This window comes from Neophocaena asiaeorientalis, unplaced genomic scaffold (assembly GCF_003031525.2).
Source record: "Neophocaena asiaeorientalis asiaeorientalis breed wild unplaced genomic scaffold, Neophocaena_asiaeorientalis_V1.1 scaffold7, whole genome shotgun sequence".
NCBI classification, from domain to species: Eukaryota; Metazoa; Chordata; class Mammalia; order Artiodactyla; family Phocoenidae; genus Neophocaena; species Neophocaena asiaeorientalis.
In genome coordinates this window covers 2,173,969-2,200,246 of record NW_020185337.1, presented here as the reverse complement: position 1 = coordinate 2,200,246, position 26,278 = coordinate 2,173,969, and the positions used below count along the sequence as shown (strand labels likewise).

Here is a 26,278-nt window from a genome sequence, read left to right as displayed (position 1 = left end):
TAAACCAGCAAATGGGAATAATAATAAATAATAATAATGAATAGGAAAGTATCAGTTAACACACCTGAGGAGCTATTATAAATGTTTGTATCATTGGGCTCTGCGATCAGACATGTGGAAATCTGTCCTAATGGATGTTGTTTTAAATAGAAGGGGAATGATATTCACCACTGCATTAGTCTGCAAACAAGTGGAATCAAAATAGGTGTCAAAGAATGGTTATGTAAACTGATTCTAACAACGCAGTGGTTAGTGGCCTAAAATATTTTTTTCTGAAGAAATTCATCCACCTGCAAATAAAAATCTTAATACATGTTCAGTTAAAAATCATGACTCAAATTTTACTAAATATGTTTGCAAACATCTAAATAACAAACACTGGGGAAAAATACTGGAAGGAATTACAACAAAATAACAGTGCTGTCATTAAGATGAAAAAAAAAAAGTTTATAAAAGCTGAATGGTAGTTTGTCCTTGCAAGTATCCCTCAGTGGTGAAATCTCAGGTTCCACTAAAATCACCTATACAAGTGACAAAATGCTTAGAAAGACATACAGGTTCTAGCAGAGTGCTTGGCATGTATTAGGCCTTCATATGTTTCTGAATAAAGAAACAGTCGAAAATTTGAGAAGGGAAATACTTATGTATTACATAATACTTTTGTCCTTGCAAGTATCCCTCAGTGGTGAAATCTCAGGTATCACTAAAATCACCTATACAAGTGACAAAATGCTTAGAAAGACATACAGGTTCTAGCAGAGTGCTTGGCATGTATTAGGCCTTCATATGTTTCTGAATAAAGAAACGCTTGGCATGTATTAGGCCTTCATATGTTTCTGAATCATAATACTTATGTAGTACACATAATACTTATGTAGTACACATAAAAGTTAAGCTTCCAGGTAAGCTTATGTAGTACACATAAAAGTTATGTGTACTTATGTAGTACACATAAAAGTTATAAAAGTTATGCTTATGTAGTACATATGTAGTACACATAATACTTATGTAGTACACATAAAAGTTAAGCTTCCAGGTAAGTCATTGGAGAACCTGTCATTGGATATTTGGAGACCATGACTGTAAACTCCTGTATCCTGGATATTTCAGTAACATCAAGAACATCTTTTTAGGGCTTCCCTGGTGGCACAGTGGTTGGGAGTCCGCGTGCCGATGCAGGGGACACGGGTTCGTGCCCCGGTCCGGGAGGGTTCCACATGGCGCGGAGCGGCTGGGCCCGTGGGCCATGGCCGTTGAGCCTGCGCGTCCGGAGCCTGTGCTCTGCAGCGGGAGAGGCCACAGCAGTGAGAGGCCAGTGTACCGCAAAAAAGAAAAGAGAAAAAAAAAAAAGAACATCTTTTTATTTTGGGAACATCTTTGAGAGACTATCAAACACCCTAGAATGTTGTCATGACTGGGGAATATGGTTCCTGCCACTAAACAGTTTCACTGTTTGGAGAGATTAATTTATACATTCATATGCGGGATTAACTGTGATGAATACTATGAACTGTCTGTAGTGCTTTGAAACCCGGAGCACATTCATTTGAATATCTTCGCAAGAGCAGGTCTAGTGTTTGTGGGGTAAATTTGGTCTTAAAAGGGAGCCAAAAGGATATGGAGCCAGATCTAGTGAATACAATGGGGATCTCAAAGCATCAATAGAAATTTGAAAAATTGTAATATGCATTGTGGGAGGTATCTTTGAACTGCATAAAAGGTTTAGTGTGCTTAGAGAGTCACAGGCTCTTTGCTCCATTCCATCTTTCTTCCTCTTCCACCCTTACCCAGGCCTTCAGCACAGATTGGGGGTCACTGCTGTTAACCATCCATCTTTCTCCAAATGTTTCTCCCTGTCTAGTGCCTAGCACTCCCAGTCAGTCTCTTATTCTCTCATTTTTCCTATATCTCTCATTTTCTCAGTATCTTACTGACGCTGAGGTCTCTGTTTACCCAAAGTTGGCTGTTTGCAGGGTTCTGTCCAAGGCCTTTCTCTCCCCTCCATTAAATGCTTCTATGGGCAATTTCATATACTGCTACAGTATGTTCTAATTCCTATATGTACATGCCTGGCACATCTATATTTCTAGCCCTGATTTCCCCCTGTACTTCACATCCATATTTCCAATTGTCCAGACATACAAGGCATGCAAAGGAAGACAGTTCCCTCCAAGTGATGTCATCTAATGATGAGAATGATGGCATTCTGGGAATTAATCATCAGGAAACCCTTTTATAGTATAGCGGTATAAAGTGTTCACAAGTAATTTAATGTATTTTGTTCTAAAAATGGGATTACCCAGAAAGATTATTTTCTGTGTTATCTAAACGTGTCTCTAGATCCTTTTGGCTGTTTTCAAAGATCAAGCCTACCTCTCAATCAGTGATGTGTGGCTATAGGAGCTATTCAAAAGGATATGTGACAGCTCAGAAAGTATTTCAAAAGAGTTTGATTTTAAGCAGGTAGTGGCAGGATTAGAGGTATAACGTTGTATAATCTCCCAAGATTTGATGAGAACAACATTTATTTTCATAGATAAGCTGTGGTATGTTTGTGAAAATAAATTAAATTGCTTTAAAATCACTATGTGTGCTATGGTGGATATTAGAAAGATCTAAGCTTGAATCCCAGTTTGGCCTCTTAGATGAATAAGTTTGATGACATCTGCACTCTTTCTCAGCTTGTTTCCTTATTTTTTTTTTGTTTGTTTCCTCATTTTAAAAACGGCCATAAGTTACTGTGAAATGAAAAGCTACATATATATATAACCTGGCACATAGTAACAATTCAATAAATGACAGCTAGTTATTACTATTACCTCTCAGTGAAATAAAAAGCTATCATATCCATAGCTCTCTACTTGGTATTATCTGCCACCAGCTGATAGAAAAGTCAATTTAGCTAAGCATTACTGTTTGAAAGTCTTCCATTATACAACGAATTAAACACACATTCTCCAAGACAGGCACATAAAGCCTTGATGTCTATTTTCTAGGGGACACAGTCAAAGAACTAACACTTTTTGTTTACTTGAGTATCAGGTACTGTCAATGCATTCTTTTTTCCTTTCTTATTGGTAGAAGAATGCTCTACATATCAGAAATGGAATGGAATTTTATATTCCCAAAGTTGTGAATACTGCTTGCGTGCTTTTTTTGTTTGTTCGTTTGTTTGTTTTTTGCGGTACGCGGGCCTCTCACTGCTGTGGCCTCTCCCGTTGCGGAGCACAGGCTCCGGACACGCAGGCTCAGCGGCCATCGCTCACGGGCCCAGCCGCTCCATGGCATGTGGGATCTTCCCGGACCGGGGCACGAACCCGTGTCCCCTGCATCGGCAGGCGGACTCTCAACCACTGCGCCACCAGGGAAGCCCGAATACTGCTTTTTATGATTCTGTTCTCACCTTTTTCATAACATTATGAATAATCTTCTGCCACACTTCGGCATAGTTCAATTCTCCAGAAAAATTATGAATTGTTTGAGGAATATTTCAAATGCAGACATGGAGTAAAATATCATGAGAGGTGCACTCATTAATTTAAAATTTGTTTTGTGGAACAACTAAAATGGTATTGAGAGAGCTCGAGAGTATAAAAAATTAATAAATAAAATAGTTATTTTACTTAGAATTTTAAGCAAACTTGTGGATTTCTAGGACTAAATTTATCATATTAGTGTTAGCTCTCAAAGATCTTTCTTGTACTGTAATATTCAAGAAAAAATTGATGAAATAAGAAAAAAGTAGAGACTTTGCATAGCATTTTAAAACTGTAGGGGAAGATTACTATTTTTATTCAGTAAAAATGGATTCACTGAAGCTTATTCATGTTCATGTTTCTAAAAGCTGATCTATTTTTTTAACATCTTCTTTAAATTTTTTTTAACATCTTTATTGGAGTATAATTGTTCTACAATGTTGTGTTAGTTTCTGCTGTATAACAAAGTGAATCAGCTATATGTATCCATATATCCCCATATCCCCTCCCTCTTGTGTCTCCCTCTCACCCTCCCTATCCCACCCCTCTAGGCCGTCACAAAGCACCGAGCTGATCTCCCTGTGCTCTGCGGCTGCTTCCCACTAGCTAGCTATCTGTTTTACATTTGGTAGTGCATATATGTCCATGCCACTCTCTCACTTCGTCCCAGCTTACCCTTCCCTCTCCCCATGTCCTCAAGTCCATTCTCTACGTCTGCGTCTTTATTCCTGTCCTGCCCCTAGGTTCATCGGAACCATTTTGGGTTTTTTTTAGATTCCATATATATGTGTTATAAAAGCTGATCTATCTTTGATGGAAGAACATTTTGGATTAGGTTTGGCTGGCTGAGGATTGTTAAATCACAACATACACAAACCAAAAAACGAGTTCAGTGAACAAGAAACACAACAGCATAAATAAATAAATAACTATCGCTGGGTGAGTCAAGTTGTTTTTCTCACAAAGGAGCAACAGATCTCCAAAACATCCAGAATGATCTGGAACTTGTTCTAACAAATAATGCTAGAGAGAAAGGCTTCCTATTATAAATTATATGCCCCACTCAGTGAATGTACAGTGCTATAGCCAGGAAAGTTGTTAATATAGCATCTGAAATATAAACATTATATGCTGCTTAAAGGATTTCCAAATTTAAAAGTTAGCAATAGATTTAGAAACCAGTCTTTCTTTGGAAGGGGAAGAATCAAATATTTTCTTACAGAAAAGCTACAGATTATTTGTATAAGTTAAAGGACAGGGTTAAAATGTTAGACAAATATTAATTCCAGTTTTCTATACGCAGTGCACAGGTGCAACTTGAACAGCATATTATATGGTATAATCATTAAATTCATTCAACCAGACCTTAGAGAGTTAAAAACATATATTCTGAGGAACAGGACTCCTCGGTCCAAAGAATGAGAATGAAACAGTGCAGAATATTTGTGTATCAAGGTGATTCCAGTTTCCAACTGGGAAAACAGGACTGTTAACACCCACATCCCCTGACAACTGTCCAATTATGTATATCACACTTGGCCTACTGTTTGCAGTAGAAGTAATCAATAAAGGATGTGGTTGAGTGAACATAGATTTTGGTTGAACCAATGCATGAAAACTTAATCATTTACTCAGAGAGAAGAAATCAAATAGAGCAGAGATGAAACAGCCACTGAGGGGTTTGTTGATTGTGCCACCAAGTTTGTGGGCCATGGATGAAAGTAATAAGGCAAATGGAATCAGTGACAGGAGAAAATGTAAAAAGCTATTTGTAATTTCATGAATTAATAGAAATGTTTTGATGTATTTTGGGGGGTCAGTTTTAGGAAATTTCACATCGAAGCCTGGATGCTCCATTTTAAAGAATGTATGAAAATTACTAGGGCATGTCATTTCTCTCAAGCAAGAAGAAATTAATTTTCAGCTATAACAGAAAGGGTAATTTTCACACTTGAAACTTTGTACTGATTGATTTAAAGATCTCCACTGTGGAAAATTTTCTAGGAAATAATTTAACCCGAGTTTGCAAGAAAATTTAACAGTTGGTAAGGAATAAACCCAGAGATGGGCTAGTTGTGACCAGTATGTCTTGAATGACTCTCGGTTTTGTGATTTTCCCCCTAGATTCTTTTTAAAAGTCATCCTGATTACTTGGAGAGTTGTAGCATTTCAGTAAATGAGGCAAAAAAAAGAATGCCATAAGGAAAATAAGGATTTTTCCCTCTGTATTTACTCAAATTGTTTATCTATGTAATAATAATATTTACTTGGTAATTTCTCAACTCACTATCTCTTTGTTTTATGGACCATAATTCTGGCTTTTATAGCTGTGTCATAGGCAATTTTTCTCATTTTAGAATACCAACTTTTTTTTTTCACCAGTATTCAAGGTGGAGGGGAAAAGACATTGTAAACCCTTATCTTTCTGTTATGCTACTTAAACCCTTGTGCAATTAATATAATTCAGACCAATAGCAAAAATAAAAAACCCTGCTCACTATTGAAACCTTCATCGATAACCCTAATGCCAGGGCTGAGCCTAGCCTTACCAAATGGGCAACTGTATCACCAAGTCCTGAGTCTTGAGGGAATGTGGCATGTTTTTCAATTGAAGGCTTAGTGTAAATTCTGATAACCATTTTAGAAGCTTCCAGCATTACAGCTGATTCACCTTTCATGCATGCTCTGCTGATGGCCTTAAACACACACTTATCCTAGACATGGCTATCCTCTTCCATTTCCTTTAAAGAGATAAAATATGTTTATAGAGATAGGCTCCCATTAGCGAAACTTGTACAATTGCACAGGGTAGGAGAGAGAGGTTTAGAGGTGATGCTAAGCTTCATATGCAGCTTGATTTAGTTTTCAGTCACCACCACAATAATTTCCCCTATTTTGGTTGTGCTCCTTTTCTTGCATGTCACTGCTAATCTGGGGACCGTGTAGGATGATGAAAGGGATCTATGTGGGTGTGCGTGCATTTGTGTGTGTGTGCGTGTGTCAAAGAACACCAAGCCCTTGAAGTGAAATATTCGAAAAATGACCACAAAATGTATATCAAAATACTTCTAGTAATTAGTGGACTCAATTTAATAAGGCTTATCAGATATCTAGGGTGCTGTTGCCTACCTGTATATAGAATTTTTGGTTTTGAAACATACGTTTCTGAGTTAGCATGCACAAATGGTGAAAGAACATGCTGAGGTTTACACTCCCCTGAGGGCGCCTCCAAATACAGCAACAGTGCAGCAAAGTGGCAGATTTTTTTTTTTTTTTTTTTTTGTGGTACGCGGGCCTCTCACCGCTGTGGCCTCTCCCGTTGCGGAGCACAGGCTCCGGACGCACAGGCCCAGCGGCCATGGCTCAGGGGCCCAGCCGCTCCGTGGCATGTGGGATCCTCCCGGACCGGGGCACGAACCTGTGTCCCCTGCATCGGCAGGCAGACTCTCAACCACTGTGCCACCAGGGAAGCCCAAAATGGCAGATTTGGATTGGAAATCCTGCGGTGGCCTTGGGACACTATTTCCTTATGACCTCAGAGGAAGCTTTTCCTGTACTCTTTTGTGCATTACATAACATTATACAATTAAGAACCCATGCCTACCATACAAATCATTGATGACTTCACTGGTATTTTAGTAGATGGGAATTCTTACAAGTGGAATTCACTTCATTTGGTATAAAAGTGAGATGGCGATACATTTTCTTGCCCATTATATGTTTGCCCCAAGGCAGGTTGCTAGATTGTTGAGAGTGTTGGGATATAATCGTCCCCATTCCTACCAGAAACATACCCTACTTCATGATATATCAAACATAGCTGGATCCGAAGGGCTCCAATCAACATGGTGGAATAGAAGGACTTGGAGCTCACCTCCTCCCACAAATACACCAAAAATACTTCTACATGTGGAAAAATTCTGACAGAATACCTACTGAATGCTGGCACAAGATCTCAGACAGTCAAAATTGAAAGAAAGATCACCATGTAACCATGCAGGATGAAAGAAAAAAAAGAGAAAAATAGGAATTGTGACAGGACCTGTGACCCTGGGAGGGAGCTGTGAAAGAGGGAAGGTTCCCTCACCCTGGGAAGCCTCCTTCATGGGTGAGAAGATCAGCTGGGACAGGAAGGGAACTTCAGACGTTCAGAGAAAAGTGCAGCAGGCAGAACAGAGAGACCTACACAGATAGTCCGTGTCACCTCACTGCACTCCCCAGCCCAATGTGTACATTTGCTGGTGTGCACAGGGGCTGGGTGCTGAAACTCAGGCTTCAGAAGACAGACCCAGGGAGAGGACTGGGGTTGGCTTCACAGAGACAGCCTGAAGGGGATAGCGTGTGGGACAGGCTGCAACTGGGGGGGTGTATGCAGAAGGAGCCTGGGCCCTCCATAAAAGTGAAATACCACTGTTAACAGGTACATGAAGGGAGGGGCAGAGCCCACACTATAGTAGCCTCATTCTTGGAGGGCTCACAGCTGGTGTGGCTCCACCTCTATGAGCTCTGGGAGCATGCAAGCAGGTTGCCCACACATGGAGGCTGGGCTGAAATCAGAGCCAATCTCCATGGGCCATGCCACTATGGAAGCAGGGCTGAAATCTGAGTCCTCTCCTTGTGGTTGTGTGATCTGTGGATTTATGCCACTGCTGCCACCGCTGGCTTTATAAACTCAGTGCCTGTGGGTCACCCAAGTAGATTACATGTGCTCCCGTGTCTGGGGCAGATCCAGAGTTAGAAGATGTGGGCTTTGTGGGTGCACACACATGGAGACAGGGCAAGGGTCTAGGCTGCTTCCATAGGTCCCATGGCATGTCCAGGTGCGTGACTGCTGTGGTCCTGGTACGTGACTTCAGTGGATCTGTGACTACAAATCTGCACTGGTGGGTTTGTGAACACAGTGCCTGAGGGACACCAAGGCTGACTGCCTGCATTCCACAGTTGAGGCATTGCTGAGGGCAGTGTCCAAAACAGCGTACTTTGTGAACCCACACAGCAGATGACAGGCAACACCACAGAGCACACTTCCTGGTGGGAAGCTCCTGTGGAGGAATACTCAGTGGCTCCTCTCACAGTGAGAGTGCTCCAGTCCTGCAGAGAGGACCCAAATAAACAAAATAAGAATGAAAGAGGTGAAATAACAACTGACACCACAGAAATACAAAAAAACGTAAAAGAATACTATGAACAATTATATGCCAGCAAATTAGACAACCTAGAAAAAATGAACAGGTTTCTAGAAGCATACAGCCCACCAAAACTGAATCAAGAAGAAATAGATATTTTGAACAGACTGATCACTAGAAGTGAAATAGAATCTGTAAAACAAAATGAAACAAACTCCCTGCAAACAAAAGTCCAGGACCAGATGGCTTCACTGGGGAATTCTACCCAAACATACAAAGAACTCATACCAATTCTTCTCAACCTCTTCCAAAATATTGGAAGGAGAGGACACTCTCAAAGTCATTCTATGAAGCCTGATACCAAAGTCATTCTATGAAGCCTGATACCATAAAGACACTACCAAAAAAGAAAATTACAGGTCATATCTTTGATGAATAAGATGCAAAGATTCTTAACAAAATATTAGAAAACCAAATCCAACAACACATAAAAAAGGTCAAACATCATGATCAAGGTGGATTCCTCCCATGGTCACAAGGATTGTTTAACATATGCAAATCAATCAATGTGATACACCATATCAACCAAAAAAAAAGACAAAAACCACATGATCACCTCAATAGATGCAGAAAGCATTTGATAAAATTCAACATCCATTCATGATAAAAAGTGTTACCAAAGTGGGTATAGAGGGAACATATCTCAACATAATAAAAGCTATTTATGACAAACCCACAGCCAACATAATACTCAACAATAAAAAGCTGAAAGCCTTACTGCTAAAATCTGGAACAAGACAAGAATGCCCACTCTCACCACTTCTGTTCAACATACTATTAGAAATCCTAGCCACAGCAATCAGACAAGAAAAAGAAATTAAAAGTATCCAGATTGGAAGGGAAGAGGTAAAATTGTCAATATATGCAGATAACATGTTACTTTATGTAGAAAACCCTAAAGACTCCACATAAAAACTACTAGAACTGATGAACAAATTCAGAAAGGTAGCAGGATACAAGATTAACATACAGAAATCTGTTGCATTTCTTTACAATAACAATGAAATATCAGAAAGTAAAAGTTAAAAAAAATCCCTTTTAAAGTCACATCAAAAAATAAAATACTTAGGGGGACCTTCAAGATGGTGGAGGAGTAAGATGTGGAGATCACCTTCCTCCCCACAAATACATCAAAAATACACCTACATGTGGAACAACTCCTACAGAACACCTACTGAACACTGGCGGAAGACCTCAGACTTCCCAAAAGGCAAGAAAATCCCCACTTACTTGGGTAGGGCAAAAGAAAAAAGGAAAAACAGAGACAAAAGAATAGGAACTGACTTGCACCTCTGGGAGGCAGCTGTGAAGGAGGAAAAGTTTCCACACACTAGGGAGCCACTACACTGGCAGAGACAGGGTGTGAGTGGGGGGGCAAGCTTCAGAGCCATGGAGGAGAGTGCAGCACAGGGGTGAAGAGGGCAAAGCAGAGAGATTCCCACAGAGAGGATCGGTGCTGACCAGCACTCACCAGTCTGAGACGCTTGTCTCCTCACCAGCCAGGGTGGGTGGAGGCTGACAGCTGAGGCTCAGGCTTCGGAGGTCAGACCACAGGAAGCGGACTGGGGTTGGTTGGCTGTGTGAAGACAGCCTGAAGGGGGCTAGTGCATCACAACTAGCTGGGAGGGAGTCAGGTAAAAAGTCTGGACCTGCCGAAGAGGCAAGAGATCATTGTTTCGGGGTGCACAGGAGAGGGGATTCCTTCCCTGTATGCCCACAGAAGGCAGAGCACCGCCTAAGCAAGCTCCAGAGATGGGTGTGAGCTGCGGCTATCAGCTTGGACCCCAGAGATGGTCATGAAATGCTAATGCTGCTGCCACTGCCACGAAGAATCCTGTGTGCAAGCACAGGTTACTACCCACCCCCCCCCTCCTCCCCACCCCCACCTCCAGGAGCCTGTGCAGACTGCCACTGCCAGAGTCCTGAAATCCAGGCACAACTTCCCTGGGAGAATACCTGGCACACCACAGGCTGTTGCAATGTCACTTGGGCCTCTGACACTGGAGGCTAGCCCTGCATTCCAATTATGACTACAGTACCCCTCCCTCTCCCCAGCCTGAGAGAGCAAGAGAGCTCTAATCAGCCTCTGCTTTAACCCTCACCTGTCTGGGTGGGGAACAGACACCTGAAGATGACCCACACGCAGAGGTGGGGCCAAAACTGAGGCTGAACCCCAAGAGCTGTGTGAACAAAGAAGAGAAAGGGAAATTTCTCCATGTACCCTCAGGAGCAGCAGATTAAATTCCCACAATCAACTTGATGAATGCTGCATCTGTGGAATACCTGCAGAGACAATGAATGCTCCCAAAAATGAGGTGGTGGATTTTGGGAGCAACTGTAGACTAGGGCTTGCTGTCTGCAACTGATTTGTTTCTGAGTTTTATGTTTATCTTAGTTTACATTTTAGTGCTTGCTATTATTGGTGGATTTGTTCATTGGTTTGGTTGCTCTCTTCTTTTTAAAAAAAACTTAAATTAAAAAAAATTTTTTATTATTTTAAAAATTTATTATTTATATTTATTTATTATATTTTTCTTCCTTCTTTTCCTTCCTTTTCTTCTGAGTCATGTGGCTGAAAGAGTCTTGGTGCCCCGGCCACGTGTCAGGCCTGAGCTTATGAGGAGGGAGAGCCAAGTCCAGCACATTGGACCACCAGAGACTTCCTGGCCCCATGTAATATCAATTGGTGAGAGCTCTCCCAGAGATCTCAATCTCAATGCTAAGACCCAGCTATACCCAATGGCTAGCAAGCTCCACTGCTAGACACCTCATGCCAAACAACTAGCAAGATAGGAACACAATCCTACCCATTAGCAGAGAGGCTGCCTAAAATCATACTAAGTTCAGAAACACTCCAAAGCACACCACTGGACGCGGCCCTGCCCACCAGAAAGACAAGATCCAGTCCCACCCACCAGAGCAGAGGCACCAGTCCCCTCTACCAGGAAGCCTACACAAGCCACTGAACCAACCTCACCCGCTGGGGGCACACATCAAATACAATGGGAACTATGAACCTGCAGCCTGAAAAAAGGAGATCCCAAACACAATAAGTTAAACAAAATGAGAAGATAGAGAAGTACACAGCAGTTGAAGTAGCAAGGTAAAAACCTACCAGACCAAACAAATGAAAATGAGATAGGCAGTCTACCTGAAAAAAGAATTAGGAATAATGAAAGTAAAGATGATCCAAAATCTTGGAAATAGAATGGAGAAAATACAATAAACGTTTAACAAGGACCCAGAAGAATTGAAGAGCAAACCAACAATGATGAACAACACAATAAATGAAATTAAAAATTCTCTAGAAGGGATCAATAGCAGAATATCTGAGGCAGAAGAATGTATAGTGACCTGGAAGATACAATAGTGCAAATAACTGCCACAGAGCAGAATGAAGAATGAAAAGAATTGAGGACAGTCTCAGAGACCTCTGGGACAACATTAAACGCACAACATTCGAATTATAGGGGACCCAGAAGAAGAAGAGAAAAAGAAACAGTCTGACAAAATAGTTAGAGATTTTGTTGAAAACTTCCCTAACGTGGGAAAGGAAATAGGCAATCAAGTCCAGGAAGCACAGAGAGTCCCATACAGGATAAATCCAAGGAGAAACATGCCATGACATATATTAATCAAACTATCAAAAATTAAATACAAAGAAAAAATATTAAAGCAGCAAGGGAAAAGCAACAAATAACATACAAGGGTCCCCATAAGGTTAGCAGCTGATCTTTCAGCAGAAAATTTGCAAGCCAGAAGGGACTGGCAGGAGATATTTAAAGTGATGAAAGGGAAAAACCTGCAGCCAAGATTTCTCAACCCAGCAAGGATCTCATTCAGATTTGACAGAGAAATTAAAACCTTTGCAGACATGCAAAAGCTAAGAGAATTCAGCACCACCAAACCAGCTATATGACAAATGCTAAAAGAACTTCCCTAGGCAGGAAGGACAAGAGAAGGAAGGAAAAGACCTACAATAACAAACCCAAAACAATTAAGAAAATGGTAATAGGAACATACATATCAATAATTTCCTTAAATGTAAATGGATTAAATGCTCCCACCAAAAGACATAGACTGGCTGAATGGATACAAAAACAAGACCCATATATATGCTGTCTATTCTGTCTACAAGAGACCCACTTCAGACTCAGGGACACATACAGACAGAAAGTGGAGGGATGGAAAAAGATATTCCATGCAAATGGGAATCAAAAGAAATCTGGAGTAGCAATTCTCTTATCAGACAAAATAGACTTTAACATAAAGACTCTTACAAGAGACAAAGAAGGACACTACATAATGATCAAGGGATCAATCCAAGAAGAAGATATAACAATTGTAAATATTTATGCACCCAGCATAGGAACACCTCAATACATAAGGCAAATGCTAACAGCCATAAAAGGGGAAATTGACAGTAACACAACCATAGTAGGGGACTTTAACACCCCACTTTCACCAATGGACAGATCATCCAAAATGAAAATAAATAAGGAAACAGAAGCTTTAAATGATATATTAAACAAGATGGACCTAATTGATATTTATAGGACATTCCATCCAAAAACAACAGAGTACACTTTCTTCTCAAGTGCTCACGGAACATTCTCCAGGATAGATCATATCTTGGGTCACAAATCAAGCCTTGGTGTATTTAAGAAAGTTGAAAGTATATCAAGTATCTATTCTGACCACAATGCTATGAGACTAGATATCAATTACAGGGCAAAAAGTTAAAAAAATACAAACACATGGGGGCTAAACAATACACTATTAATAATCAAGAGGTCACTGAAGAAATCAAAGAGGAAATCAAAAAACACCTAGAAACAAATCACAATGAAAACACAATGACCCAAATTCTATGGGACGCAGCAAAAGCATCTCTAAGAGGGAAGTTTATAGCAATATAATCCTACTTCAAGAAATGAGAAAAAATTCAAATAAACAACCTAAACTTACACCTAAAGCAATTATAAAATGAAGAACAAAAAAAACCCAAAGTTAACAGAAGGAAAGAAATCATAAAGATCAGATCCTAAATAAAAAAGAAATGAAGGAAAGTATAGCAAAGATCAGTATAAATAAAAGCTGGTTCTTTGAGAAGATAAGCAAAATTGATAAACCATTAGCCAGACTCATCAAGAAACAAAGGGAGAAGACTCAAATCAATAGAATTAGAAATGAAACTGACACTGCAGAAATACAAAGATTATGAGAAACTACTACAAGCAACTCTATGTCAATAAAATGGAAACCTGGAAGAAATGGACAAATTCTTAGAAAAGCACAACCTTCCATGACTGAACCAGGACAAAATAGAAAACATGAAAAGACCAATCACAAGCACTGAAACTGGAACTGTGATAAAAAATCTTCCAACAAACAAAAGCCCAGCACCACATGGCTTCACAGGCAAATTCCATCAAACATTTAGAGAACAGCTAACATCTATCCTACTCAAACTCTTCCAAAATATAGCAGAGGGAGGAACAATCCCAAAATCATTCTATGAGGCCACCATCACCCTGATACCAAAACCAGACAAAGATGTCACAAAGAAGGAAAGCTACAGGACAATATCACTAACCTGGAAGAAATGGACAAATTCTTAGAAAAGCACAACCTTCCATGACTGAACCAGGACAAAATAGAAAACATGAAAAGACCAATCACAAGCACTGAAACTGGAACTGTGATAAAAAATCTTCCAACAAACAAAAGCCCAGCACCACATGGCTTCACAGGCAAATTCCATCAAACATTTAGAGAACAGCTAACACCTATCCTTCTCAAACTCTTCCAAAATATAGCAGAGGGAGGAACAATCCCAAAATCATTCTATGAGGCCACCATCACCCTGATACCAAAACCAGACAAAGATGTCACAAAGAAAGAAAACTACAGGCCAATATCACTGTTGAATATAGATGCAAAAATCCTCAACAAAATACTAGCAAACAGAATCCAACAGCACATTAAAAGGATCATACACCATGATCAAGTGGGGTTTATTCCAGGAATGCAAGGATTCTTCAATATATGCCAATCAATCAATGTGATACATCATATTAACAAATTCAAGGAGAAAAACCATATGACCATCGCCATAGATGTAGAAAAAGCTTTCGACCAAATTCAACACCCATTTATGATAAAAACTCTCCAGAAAGTAGGTAGAGAGGGAGCCTACCTCAACATAAAAGAGGCCATATATGACAAACCGACAGCCAACATTGTTCTCAGTGGTGAAAAACAGAAAGCATTTCCTCTAAGGTCAGGAACAAGACAAGGTTGCCCACTCTCACCACCATTATTCAACACAGTTTTGGAAGTTTTAGCCATGGCATTCAGACAAATAAAAGAAATAAAAAGAATCCAAATCAGAAAAGAAGAAATAAAACTGTCACTCCTTGCAGATGACATCATACTATATAGAGAGAATCATAAAGATGCTACCAGAAAAGTATAATCAATGAATTTGGTAAAATAGCATGATAAAAAATTAATGCACAGAAATCTCTTGCATTCCTATACACTAACAATGAAATAGCTGAAAGAGAAATTAAGGAAACACTCTCATTTACCATTGCAACATAAAGAATAAAATATCTAGAAATAAAGTTACCTAAGGAGACAAAAGACCTGTATGCAGAAAATTATAAGACACTGATAAAAGAAATTAAAGATGATACAAACAGATGGAGAGATATACCATGTTCTTGGACTGGAAGAATCAACACTATGAAAATGACTATACTACCCAAAGCAATCTACAGATTCAATGCAATTCCTACCAAATTATCAATGGCATTTTTCACAGAACTAGAACAAAAAATTGAATAATTTGTATGGAAACACAAAAGACCCCAAATAGCCAAAGCAATCTTGTGAAAGAAAAATGGAGCTGGAGGAATCAGGCTCCTGAACTTCAGACTATACTACAAAGCTACAGTAATCAAGACAATATGGTACTGGCACAAAAACAGAAATATAGATCAATGGAACTGGATAGAAAGCCCAGAGATAAACCCACGCAGATACGGTCACCTTATCTTTGATAAAGGAGGCAAGAATATACAATGGAGAAAAGACAGCCTCTTCAATAAGTGGTGCTGGGAAAACTGGACAACCACATGTAAAAGAATGACATTAGAACACTCTCTAACACCATACACAAAAATAAACTCAAAATGGATTAAAGACCTAAATGTAAGGCCAGACACTACCAAACTCTTAGAGGAAAACATAGGCAGAACACTCTATGACATAAATCACAGCAAGATCCTTTTTGACCCACCTCCTAGATAAATGGAAATAAAATCAAAAATAAACAAATGGGACCTAATGAAACTTCAAAGCTTTTGCACAGCAAAGGAAACCAGAGACAAGACAAAAAGACAACCCTCAGATGGGAGAAAATATTTGCAAATGAAGCAACTGACAAAGGATTAATTTCCAAAATATACAACCAGCTCATGTAGTACAATATCAAATAAACAAACAACCCAATCCAAAAATGCATGGTAGAGCTTAATAGACATTTCTCCAAAAAAGATATACAGATTGCCAACAAACACATGAAAGACTGCTCAACATCACTAATCATTAGAGAAATGCAAATCAAAAGCACGATGAGGTATCACCTCACACCGGTCAGAGTGGTCATCATCAAAAAATCTAGAAACAATAAATGCTGGAGACGGTGTGGAGAAAAGGGAACCCTCTTGCACTGTTGATGGGAATGTAAATTAATACAGCCACTCTGGAGAACAGTATGGAGCTTCCTTAGAAAATAAAAATAGAACTACCATATGACCCAGCAATCCCAGTACTGGGCATATACCCTGAGAAAACCATAATTCAAAGAGAGACATGTACCACAATGTTCATTGCAGCACTATTTGCAACAGCCTGGACGTGGAAGCAACCTAAATGTCCACTGACAGATGAATGGATAAAGAAGATGTGGCCCCTATATACAATGGAATATTACTTAGCCATAAAAAGAAATGAAATTGAGTTATTTGTAGTGAGGTGAATGGATCTAGAGTCTGTCATACAGAGTGAAGTAAGTCAGGAAAAGAAAAATAAATACCATATGCTAACACATGTATATCGAATCTAAAAAAAAGAAAAATGGTTCTGATGCACCTAGGGGCAGGAAAGAAATAAAATCACAGAGGTAGAGAATGGACTTGAGGACATGGGGAGAGGGAAGGGTAAGGTGGGATGAAGTGAGAGAGTGGCATGGACATATATACACTACCAAATGTAGAATAGATAGCTAGTGGGAAGCAGCCACATTGCACAGGGAGATCAGCTCAGTGCTTTGTGACCACCTAGAGGGATGGTTTAGGGAGGGTGGGAGGGTGACACAAGAGGGAGGAGATATGGGGATATATGTATATGTATAGTTGATTCACTTTGTTATAAAGCAGAAACTAATACACCATTGTTAAGCAATTATACTCCAATAAAGATGTTAAAAAAATATAAAGCTTATCATACTAGCAAAAAAACAAAAACAATGAAACAAAACAAATATCCTATGCTAACACATATATATGGAATCTAAAAAAAAAATGGTTTTGATGAACCAAGGGGCAGGACAAGGATAAAGATGCAGGCGTAGAGAATGGACTTGAGGACACGGGGAGGGGGAAGGGTAAGCTGGGACGAAGTGACAGAGTAGCACTGACAATATACACTACCAAATGTAAAATAGATAGCTAGTGGGTAGCAGCTGCATAGCACAGGGCGATCAGCTCCGCACTTTGTTAAGACTTAGAGGGGTGGGATAGGGAGGGTGGGAGGGATTAACAAGAGGGAGGGGGTATGGGGATATATGTATACATATAGCTGATTTACTTTGTTATACAGCAGAAATTAATACAACATTGTAAATCAACTATACTCCAATAAAAATGTTAATAAATTAAAATACTTAGGAATAAACCTATCCAAGGAGTTAAAAGACTTATATTCTGAGAACTGTAAAAGATTGATAAAGTAAAATGAAGATGATAAGAAAGAAATGGAAAGGTAGCCCATGCTCTTAGATTGGAAGAATTAATATCATTAAAATGGCCATATTACCCAAAGCAATCTACAGATTTAATGTGATCCCTATCAAATTACCCATGACATTTTTCACAAACCTAGAACAAATAATCTAAAAATTTATGTGGAACCATAAAAGACCCAGAATTGCCAAAGCAATCCTGAAGTAAAAGAACAAAGCAGGAGGCATAACCTTCCCAGACTTCAGACAATACTACAAAGCTACAGTAATCGAAACAGTGTGGTATCGGCACAAAAACAGACATATGGATCAATGGAACAGAATAGACAGTCCAGAAATAAACCCACACACTGACAGTCAATTAATCTTTCACACAGAAGGCAAGAATGTACATGGAGAAAAGACAGTCTCCTCAGCAAGTGATGTTGGGAAAGTTGGATAGCCACATTTAAATTAGTGAAGTTAGAACACACCCTCACACCATACACAAAAATAAACTCAAAATGGCTTAAAGACTTAAATATAAGACATGACACCAAAAAACTCCTAGAAAAGAACATAGGTAAAACATTCTCTGACATGAATTCTAGAAATGTTATCTTAGATCAGCCTCCCAAGACAAAAGAAATAAAAGTAAAACTAAACACATGGTACCGAATTAAACTTATAAGCTTTTGCACAGTGAATGAAACCATAAACAAAATGAAGACAACCTATGGACTGCAAGAAAATATTTGCAAATGATGCGACCAATAAGGGCTTAATTTCCTAAATATACAAACAGCTCATACAACTCAACATCAAAAAAACCCAACCCAATCAAAAAATGGACAGAAGACCTAAATAGACATTTCTCCAAATAAGACGTACAGATGGCCAATAGGCGCATGAAAAGATGCTCAACTTTGTTAATTATTAGAGAAACTCAAATCAAAACTACAAGCATCTCACACTGGTCAGAATGGCCATCATTAAAAAGTCTACAAATAATAAATGCTGGAGAGGGTGTGGAGAAAAGGGAACCCTCCTACACTGTTGGCGGGAATGTAAATTGGTGCAGCCACTGTGGAAAATAGTACAGAAAAAAACTAAAAATAGAACTACCATATGGCCCAGCAATTCCACTCCTGGTTATATATCGGAAAAAAACAAAAACACTAATTTGAAAAGATTCACACACCCCAATGTTCGTAGCAGCAGTATTTATAATAACCAACACATGGAAGCAACCTAAGTATCAACAGATGAATGGATAAAGAAAATGTGGTACATATATACAATGGAATACTACTCAGCGATAAAAAAGAATGAAATAATGCCGTTTGCAGCAACATGGATGGACCTAGAGATTACCATACTAGGTGAAGTAAGTCAGACAGAGAAAGACATATCATATGATAACACTTATATATGGAATTTAAAATACGATACACATGGACTCATTTACAAAACAGAAACAGACTATGATCATAGACATAGAAAACAAACTTATGATTACCAAAGGGGAAGGGGAAGGAGGGATAAATTAGGAGTTTTGGATTAGCAGATACAAACCACTATATATAAAATAGATGAACAACAAGGTCCTACTATACATCACAGGGAACTATGTTCAATATCCTATAATAAACCATAAAGGAAAAGAATATGAAAAAGAATATATATATATGTGTATATATATAACTGAATCACTTTGCTGTACACCAGAAAATAACACAACATTGTAAATTAACTACACTTCAAAAATACATATATATATGGATCATTTTCCATACCTCAACCTAAAATAATACTTAAGCAACCAAATTAAAACATTTGATTATCTGTTGTTGTTGTTGCCAAGATACTTATTCAACCCTTCCCCTTAACTTTCACAGTATAGAGCAGGAATTCAAATCCCGGAGTGGAAACTAAAATATTCCAGATGAGACCCCGGTTTAACAGGTGAGAAGTATTTTAAGATAACCTCAGGTCTCCAGAAGTTTCAAAAATAATTATAAAGACTATCAGTAACTGAAGGGGAAATCCAACACTTGTCATGTGACATAGTAAGTGCTCAGTACAGGTTTATGAAAGAAAACTTTTTTCCCTGAAGTTTTCTCTCTCTATCTAGGTTGGAACACAATGTTATTTTTAGAAATTATTTTATAAACATGTTGAGGGATGCATTTATTTAACTGTTTAGGCTTAGACCAGGTCTGCTACTATAAAGCAAGACAAATCAATCATTTTCTACTGATTCTGGGCAGTGTTAACAGCAGAATCAAATAATGAAATAATCAAAATGAGCTTGATAAAAGGGCACAGAGTTGGTGTGTTCCAAACAGACATTACATTGAATCCTTATACATCTCTTTTTTGTGTTCAAACATCTGCTTCTTTCCGGTGATTATTTGGAAAATAAAAGTTTAAGGGATAGCTGGGTTCATCATGCACAGGATGGTTATCAGTCTTTATGTGGAGGGACCACAACACTCACAGGTTGCTTGCTTCACTCATGGCTGGCCCTGCCTTCCTTGAGTAAATGTCTATACTCTCCTTATAACTATGTCTGTCCCTTACTGTTCATCCAGTGATGACTGCAGTGCATTGTATTTATGTTGTCGGGCACCTTATACATTTTATTCGTGTTGGTGTTTTGATCTTTAATTAATCATTTATTTAATATTTAATGATTATTATATTGGAATTGTAATTACATAATGAAGATCCACTTTCAAGGCATTACACATTTCAGATGCCTTTGGAATAACAATTTTGCCTTTTAAAACGCCACTTTGTATGTGTTTACAACTGAAATACAAATGGGAAGATTAGAATTTGACACAATCTACGTTTATTATTATTATTATTGCTACTACTACTACTACAAAATTATTTAACAGCTATATCTTGGATATAAGGTAACATACCAAAAACCAAGGCCATAACTTTGATAACTTTTTTTATTCTTACTCTATCTTGGCTTAAATATAATGCTGTGATTAAATGGAGTACACAGCAATCACAATACAATAAGTGAAGGCTATATCATATATTTTCCATGGAAAAATTTGTATCACAAATTGTTCATATATACTTTTGTTCAATTTTCTGTTTTAAAGGAAATATTGGTTTTGCACCCAATTGTTTATCCAGACATGCTCAAAGGAGAGATGTCTTAATGGAAGAAGGACGATTGAAGCACAAAATGGAAACTTGCCTCAAAGAAGAGATCTGGAAAGGTTACGGTGAAACAGAGTTACTGAAGCGTACTGTGTATCTCTGTGCTCTCTGCCTTTTTAACCTGTGAGATGTGACCTGATTTTTCCCTCTCATTCAATCAAGGTCATCACTAAACTTCCAGAATATCAAAAATAAAATAACATGAAGGAGGAAAAGACAAAGAAGAGTTTAGGTGTATATTTAAAAATACCACATTTGTTTAAAATAACTTACAATGAAAGGGTCACTTAAGAAGGGCACTGCTTAAAATTTAAGCAGGCAGTAATGGAAAGCGACAGACCTCAAACAATTTGTCTTTCACAGTTGAGTGAATTCACAGTGACAGCAAGACAAGGATGTGCTAACTTACCTCTGCAGGACCTTGGCTGTTGCTTCATAGGCTCTCCCCAGGCTGACATCATCATCCAGGTCTGCAGAGATGTTAGCATAAGTGTTAAGGACCTATGGGGGAAGAGGAATCCTTATTAAACATATAACATGACCAGATTCACTGATGTTTCATTTCATAACAGAAAAGATTCCAATTAATAGTTGTTTTGTTTATTAAAAATTCATGTTGGTTTGGTTTATTTTTATCTATAGTATAACTTGTTTTGCAGTGATCTCTTTGAGCCATGACAGTGAAGTCTTACTTTTGTAAAAGTAATTCTTTTCCTGAACAATCCAAAATCTTCCAATTGATATAACTTAGGGGTGAGTAAACAATTGAATGGTTTACAACATTATTTTCAAATATGGGACCACTATCTTAGGTAATATAAGGCAGATTATAATAGTCTACTAGGGTAGCTTAAATATCACTTTTCCTTCTATAAATAGCTGTTTGAAAAGCATGAATTTATGTGCCAGGCAATTTCTAAATCTATCATTTTATTAGAGGCATATCTCACAGTTTGTACACATATTCAGTATACACTAAAAATATTTCTTACAAATGTACTTCATTACCAACAATCTCTTCAATAATCAAAAGATTACAGCTGCCACAGCCAAACGTATGATCTTAACACTGACATCATCTGCATGGTATAATTTTCCTTTTTATTCTTTTTCCCTTTCAAAGGCCAGAAGAAGGAAAATATGTAAAACAAAATCCCCTTTTCCTCTTCCTCCTTCATTGTTACTTGAACCAACCTATTACACACATGAAGACACAGGAAATCTCCAAAGACCTCTATGGAAATCCTTTTTGCTCATTTTCTAAGAAGAAATTAGCAAAGGTCATTTGATGGCGTTGAGTGGGAGAGTCAGCATGAGGGAGGATGTACATCCGGCCTGAATTAGGCATCTTAGAAAGTTTGTGTATGAAAGGCGGTGTTGATATTCAGCTTTACTTTCTTAAAGTTAATATTTGGGAAATAACTTCAGTGAGGCCATGTGATACCTCCTAATTTGTGTGTGTATGTGTGTCTGTGTGTGTGTGTGTGGTTTACAAGTGACTTGAAATAATACTGATATTAAAACTTACTGATACATATTGACCCAGTATTTTAATTCCTGTTAAACCTGCAAAGTTCATCATTTTGATTCTTCTTTTTAAGTCTCTTAAAAAGCCTTGTATAAACCTGAGACTATTCTTTTCACTCTGTTGTGCAAAACTGATTCACCCAGATTAAGTCCGATATGACTTGACATTGAGCTTTCTGCGTTAAGGGGCAGAACCTCTGAATTTTGTGAATTTGTAAGAGACCTTATTAAATCCAAATATCAAAATATTCAGGAAGAGACTGTCAAGTGTCTCTTTTGGTTCATATATGTTTTAGATGGCATTCTAGAAAGTTAAAGATTGAATATTATATATTTTGTGTCAAAAATAGTTCGTTTTTCGGTAATTATTGTTACTGTGTGCCAACGTTGTGTTAAACCCTAGGAAATCTTAAAGAGAAGAGAGTATGCTTGCAAACCTTCGAGGCATTTACAGTCTAGTGGTACAGAGGTTTGCACTGATGCAGCTGTGTGAATTAGCTGAAAACAGATTTCTCCAGGGCTTCAGCTGTGCTTACTCTGCACCACTCTCCCACACCCCTGGCCACCATGAACCCAGAAGCAGTACAGTAGCATCCGGAAGTACCCAACATTATCTTAGGGCTGTGACTCCTTGGACCGTGGTTAGGAGCGTAGTTTCCATGAGGAAGCTTCTATAGAATCAAGGAGCAAATACCAGCTCAGCCTGGGCTTCTGGTTTTGGCCTTGGACTTGATTCTATAGAAGCTTCCTCATGGAACCCGATGGGGTTTCCTGAAATGAACACCCACCTTAGAGTAAGAAGACTTGGATTCAAGACCTAATTCTACCACACTCAACACACCTGGCCCAAGCAATCTCCCTGAGAAGCTTTCCTCGAAGCAAAAAAGAAAACCTCCCTCTGAGAGTTGTTATGAGGCTGCTGTGAGATGACACAGAGTTCTATTTGAACCTGGGATGAGAAGTTTCTGGGACTCTGTTAACCAGCCATCAGTGAAGAGCTCCTGGAGAGTTCCCTCCTCAGAGTAAAGGCGACACATTTTATTTGTGACTTGAGAGAGTGCCTCTCTCAGCTTAAATGCTTTACCTAAAAACAGGAAATATATAGGCAGTGGGAAGAACATAGTTCACTACTGGCCCAATAGGGAAATAATCAATTACACTGGACCCTCCCATATCCACGGGGGCTACATTCCCAGACCACCAGTGGATGCCTGAAATCTTGGACATATACTATGCTTTCTCCTGTACATACATACCTATGATAAAGTTTAATTTATAAATTAGGCACAGTAAGAGGTTAACAACTATAACTTACAGTAACATAGAACAATCATAACAATATACTGTAATAAAAGTTATGTAAATGTGGTCACTCTTTCTCAAAATATCTTACAAATTTAATGTATTTTGCATCTTAACTAAGCACTTATCACACACTGTGGCTACAACTTGCTGTTTGAGGTGTGACAGCAAAACTAGCATGAATTTCTTTTTCCTTCTTCACAGTTTCACACATAGAAGATTCGTTCTTACTATAGATTTTAGCAAACTCAGCATACAATTTTTTTTCTTTCCTTCCTAAGTTGAGAACTTTCACCTTTTTACTTAAAGGAAGCACTCTGGGCTCTTCTTTGGCATATCCAAATTGCCAGCATCACTCCCCTTTCGGACCGTTATTAAGTAAAATAGGGGTTATCTGAACACAAGCACTATGATATCTCAACAATAACCCAGTAACCTTGATGGCTACTAAGTGACTAATGGTCGGGATATGCTCGACAAGGGGATGATTCACGTCCAGGATGGATGAGGATGGAAGCCACAAGATTTCATCATGCTACTTAGAACCCTGCACAATTTAAAACCTATGAATTGTTTATTTCTGGAAATTTCCATTTAATATTTTCAGACCTCAGTTGACCGTGGGTAACTGAAACTTCGGAAAGTGAAAACACAGGTAAGGGGGGACTACTGTTCATGAAGTCAGTACTGAGAACCTTGAAAGTGCTACAGGGGAGCTCATTCTAAATCAAAGACAGGGCCTCTGCTCCTCAGGAATGTGAGCTCTGACTGGAGAGAGCCAACTCAGGTAAAATCATAAGGGGAACCCAAGACGAGACTCAGCAGATTGGTGAATTGTGTAGTCCAACCTAAGGGAAGTAGGAAGGATAGTGTTAAAAGAAAAAGGAAAAAAAAAATAAAAGTAAGTGGAAAAATAACGATATTACAAATTGTGCAGAAAATAACTGTGGGTGGGAATGTAAATTGATTCTTTTTTTGTAAATCCAAAAAAGAGGGGATATATGTATACATATAGCTGATTCACTTTGCTGTACAGCAGAAACTAACACTACATTGTAAAGCAACTGTCCCCCAATAAAAAACAAAAAACTAAAAATAGAGTTGCCATATGATCCAGCAATCCCACTCCTGGGCAAATATGCAGAAAAGAAAAAAAAACTCTAATTCAAAAAGATACATGCACCCCAATGTGCATAGCAGCACTATTTACAATAGCCAAGATATGGAAGCAACCTAAATGTCCATCAACAGATGAGTGGATAAAGAAGATGTGGTGCACATATACAATGGAGTATTACTCAGCCATAAAAAAGAATGAAATAATGCCATTTGTAGCAACATGGATGGACCTAGAGATTATCAAACTAAGTGAAATAAGTCAGACAAAGACAAATATTATGTGATATCACTTATATGTGAAATCTAAAAAATAATACAAAAGAATCTATATACAAAATAGAAACAGACTCACAGACATAGAAAACAAACTTATAGTTACTAAAGAGGAAAGGGAGGGATATATTAGGAGTATGGGATTAACAGATACACACTACTATATATGAAATAGATAGGTGTAATAACCTATAATGGAAAATAATCTGAAAAAATATATATAACTGAATCACTTTGCTATACACCTGAAACTAACAAAATATTGTAAGTCAACTATACTTCAATTTTAAAAAGCATGAATATTAAATATCTCAACAAACCCAAATTGTGTAGAAAATAAAGATGTTTTATATTGACCTTACGGTAAATTATGTTACCTGCTTTTTAATTAAGGTATAATTTACAAATTAATAAATATTGATCAACTTGAATCATCAGACAAACAGGAATCTTCTTTACAAAGATTACTTCAAGTGAGAAAATACAGTGTGGAAATCTGAGGGATCCACTGTACTTGACTGAATATCCCTGTGGCATGCAATATGTTGGAAACAAATCCAGGGTGTGGAAGGTTAAATTCTGTCATTGCAAATCAGAGATAAGAGGAGAGAAAAAAGAATCTCAGGTGAAAAATATTTTGATGAGCTCAAAATTCATTATAGATCCTTAAATTTTATGGACAATGAACTTAATCAATCTTTGTCAAAAGACCAAGGAAAACACTGCTTAAGCGTGCTACTATGTCAATTTCAATGAGCATGATTACAAGATTACCAAAGTTGGAAAAGTCAGTTCACGTACCTAATAAAAATTGAGTGCTTTGTGCCCACTCAATCACATTGCTCCAATATTTTCCCTGAATAATGGAGATGAAGTTTTGAAAGCTATTGTACTAGAAGTTTTAAAGGCAATGGACTTTATCTTCCCACTGAAATAAAACTGATTAACTTGAAAAGATATTTTCAAATAAAATCCAGGTTCTTAAAATGAGATAATTTCTATTGGTTACCTAAAAGCGAAACCAGTAGAATACTTAACATAAAAAATGAGACAGTGCAAAAGAATAATGCTGGCAATATGCTACAAGTTCTTTGAAGGATTGTTTGCTGGAAAATCAAATTTTAAGGATCATTAATTCATTTTGCTGCAATAGCCTTCAAGGAAACATTGGATTTAAGTCAAGATTGTCATCGGTAAAG

The 26,278-nt window shown here is 38.2% G+C and overlaps 1 protein-coding gene across 1 annotated transcript in view; it reads right to left on the bottom strand.

Moving 5' to 3' along the window:
- The window catches only part of TTC29 (tetratricopeptide repeat domain 29), a 251,030-nt gene that overhangs the window by 109,693 nt on the left and 115,059 nt on the right, over positions 1-26,278 (bottom strand). The window contains exon 8 of the mRNA XM_024736180.1: positions 21,268-21,359. Within this exon, the coding sequence (XP_024591948.1) occupies positions 21,268-21,359 (92 nt within the window). The remainder of the gene's footprint in view (positions 1-21,267; positions 21,360-26,278) is intronic.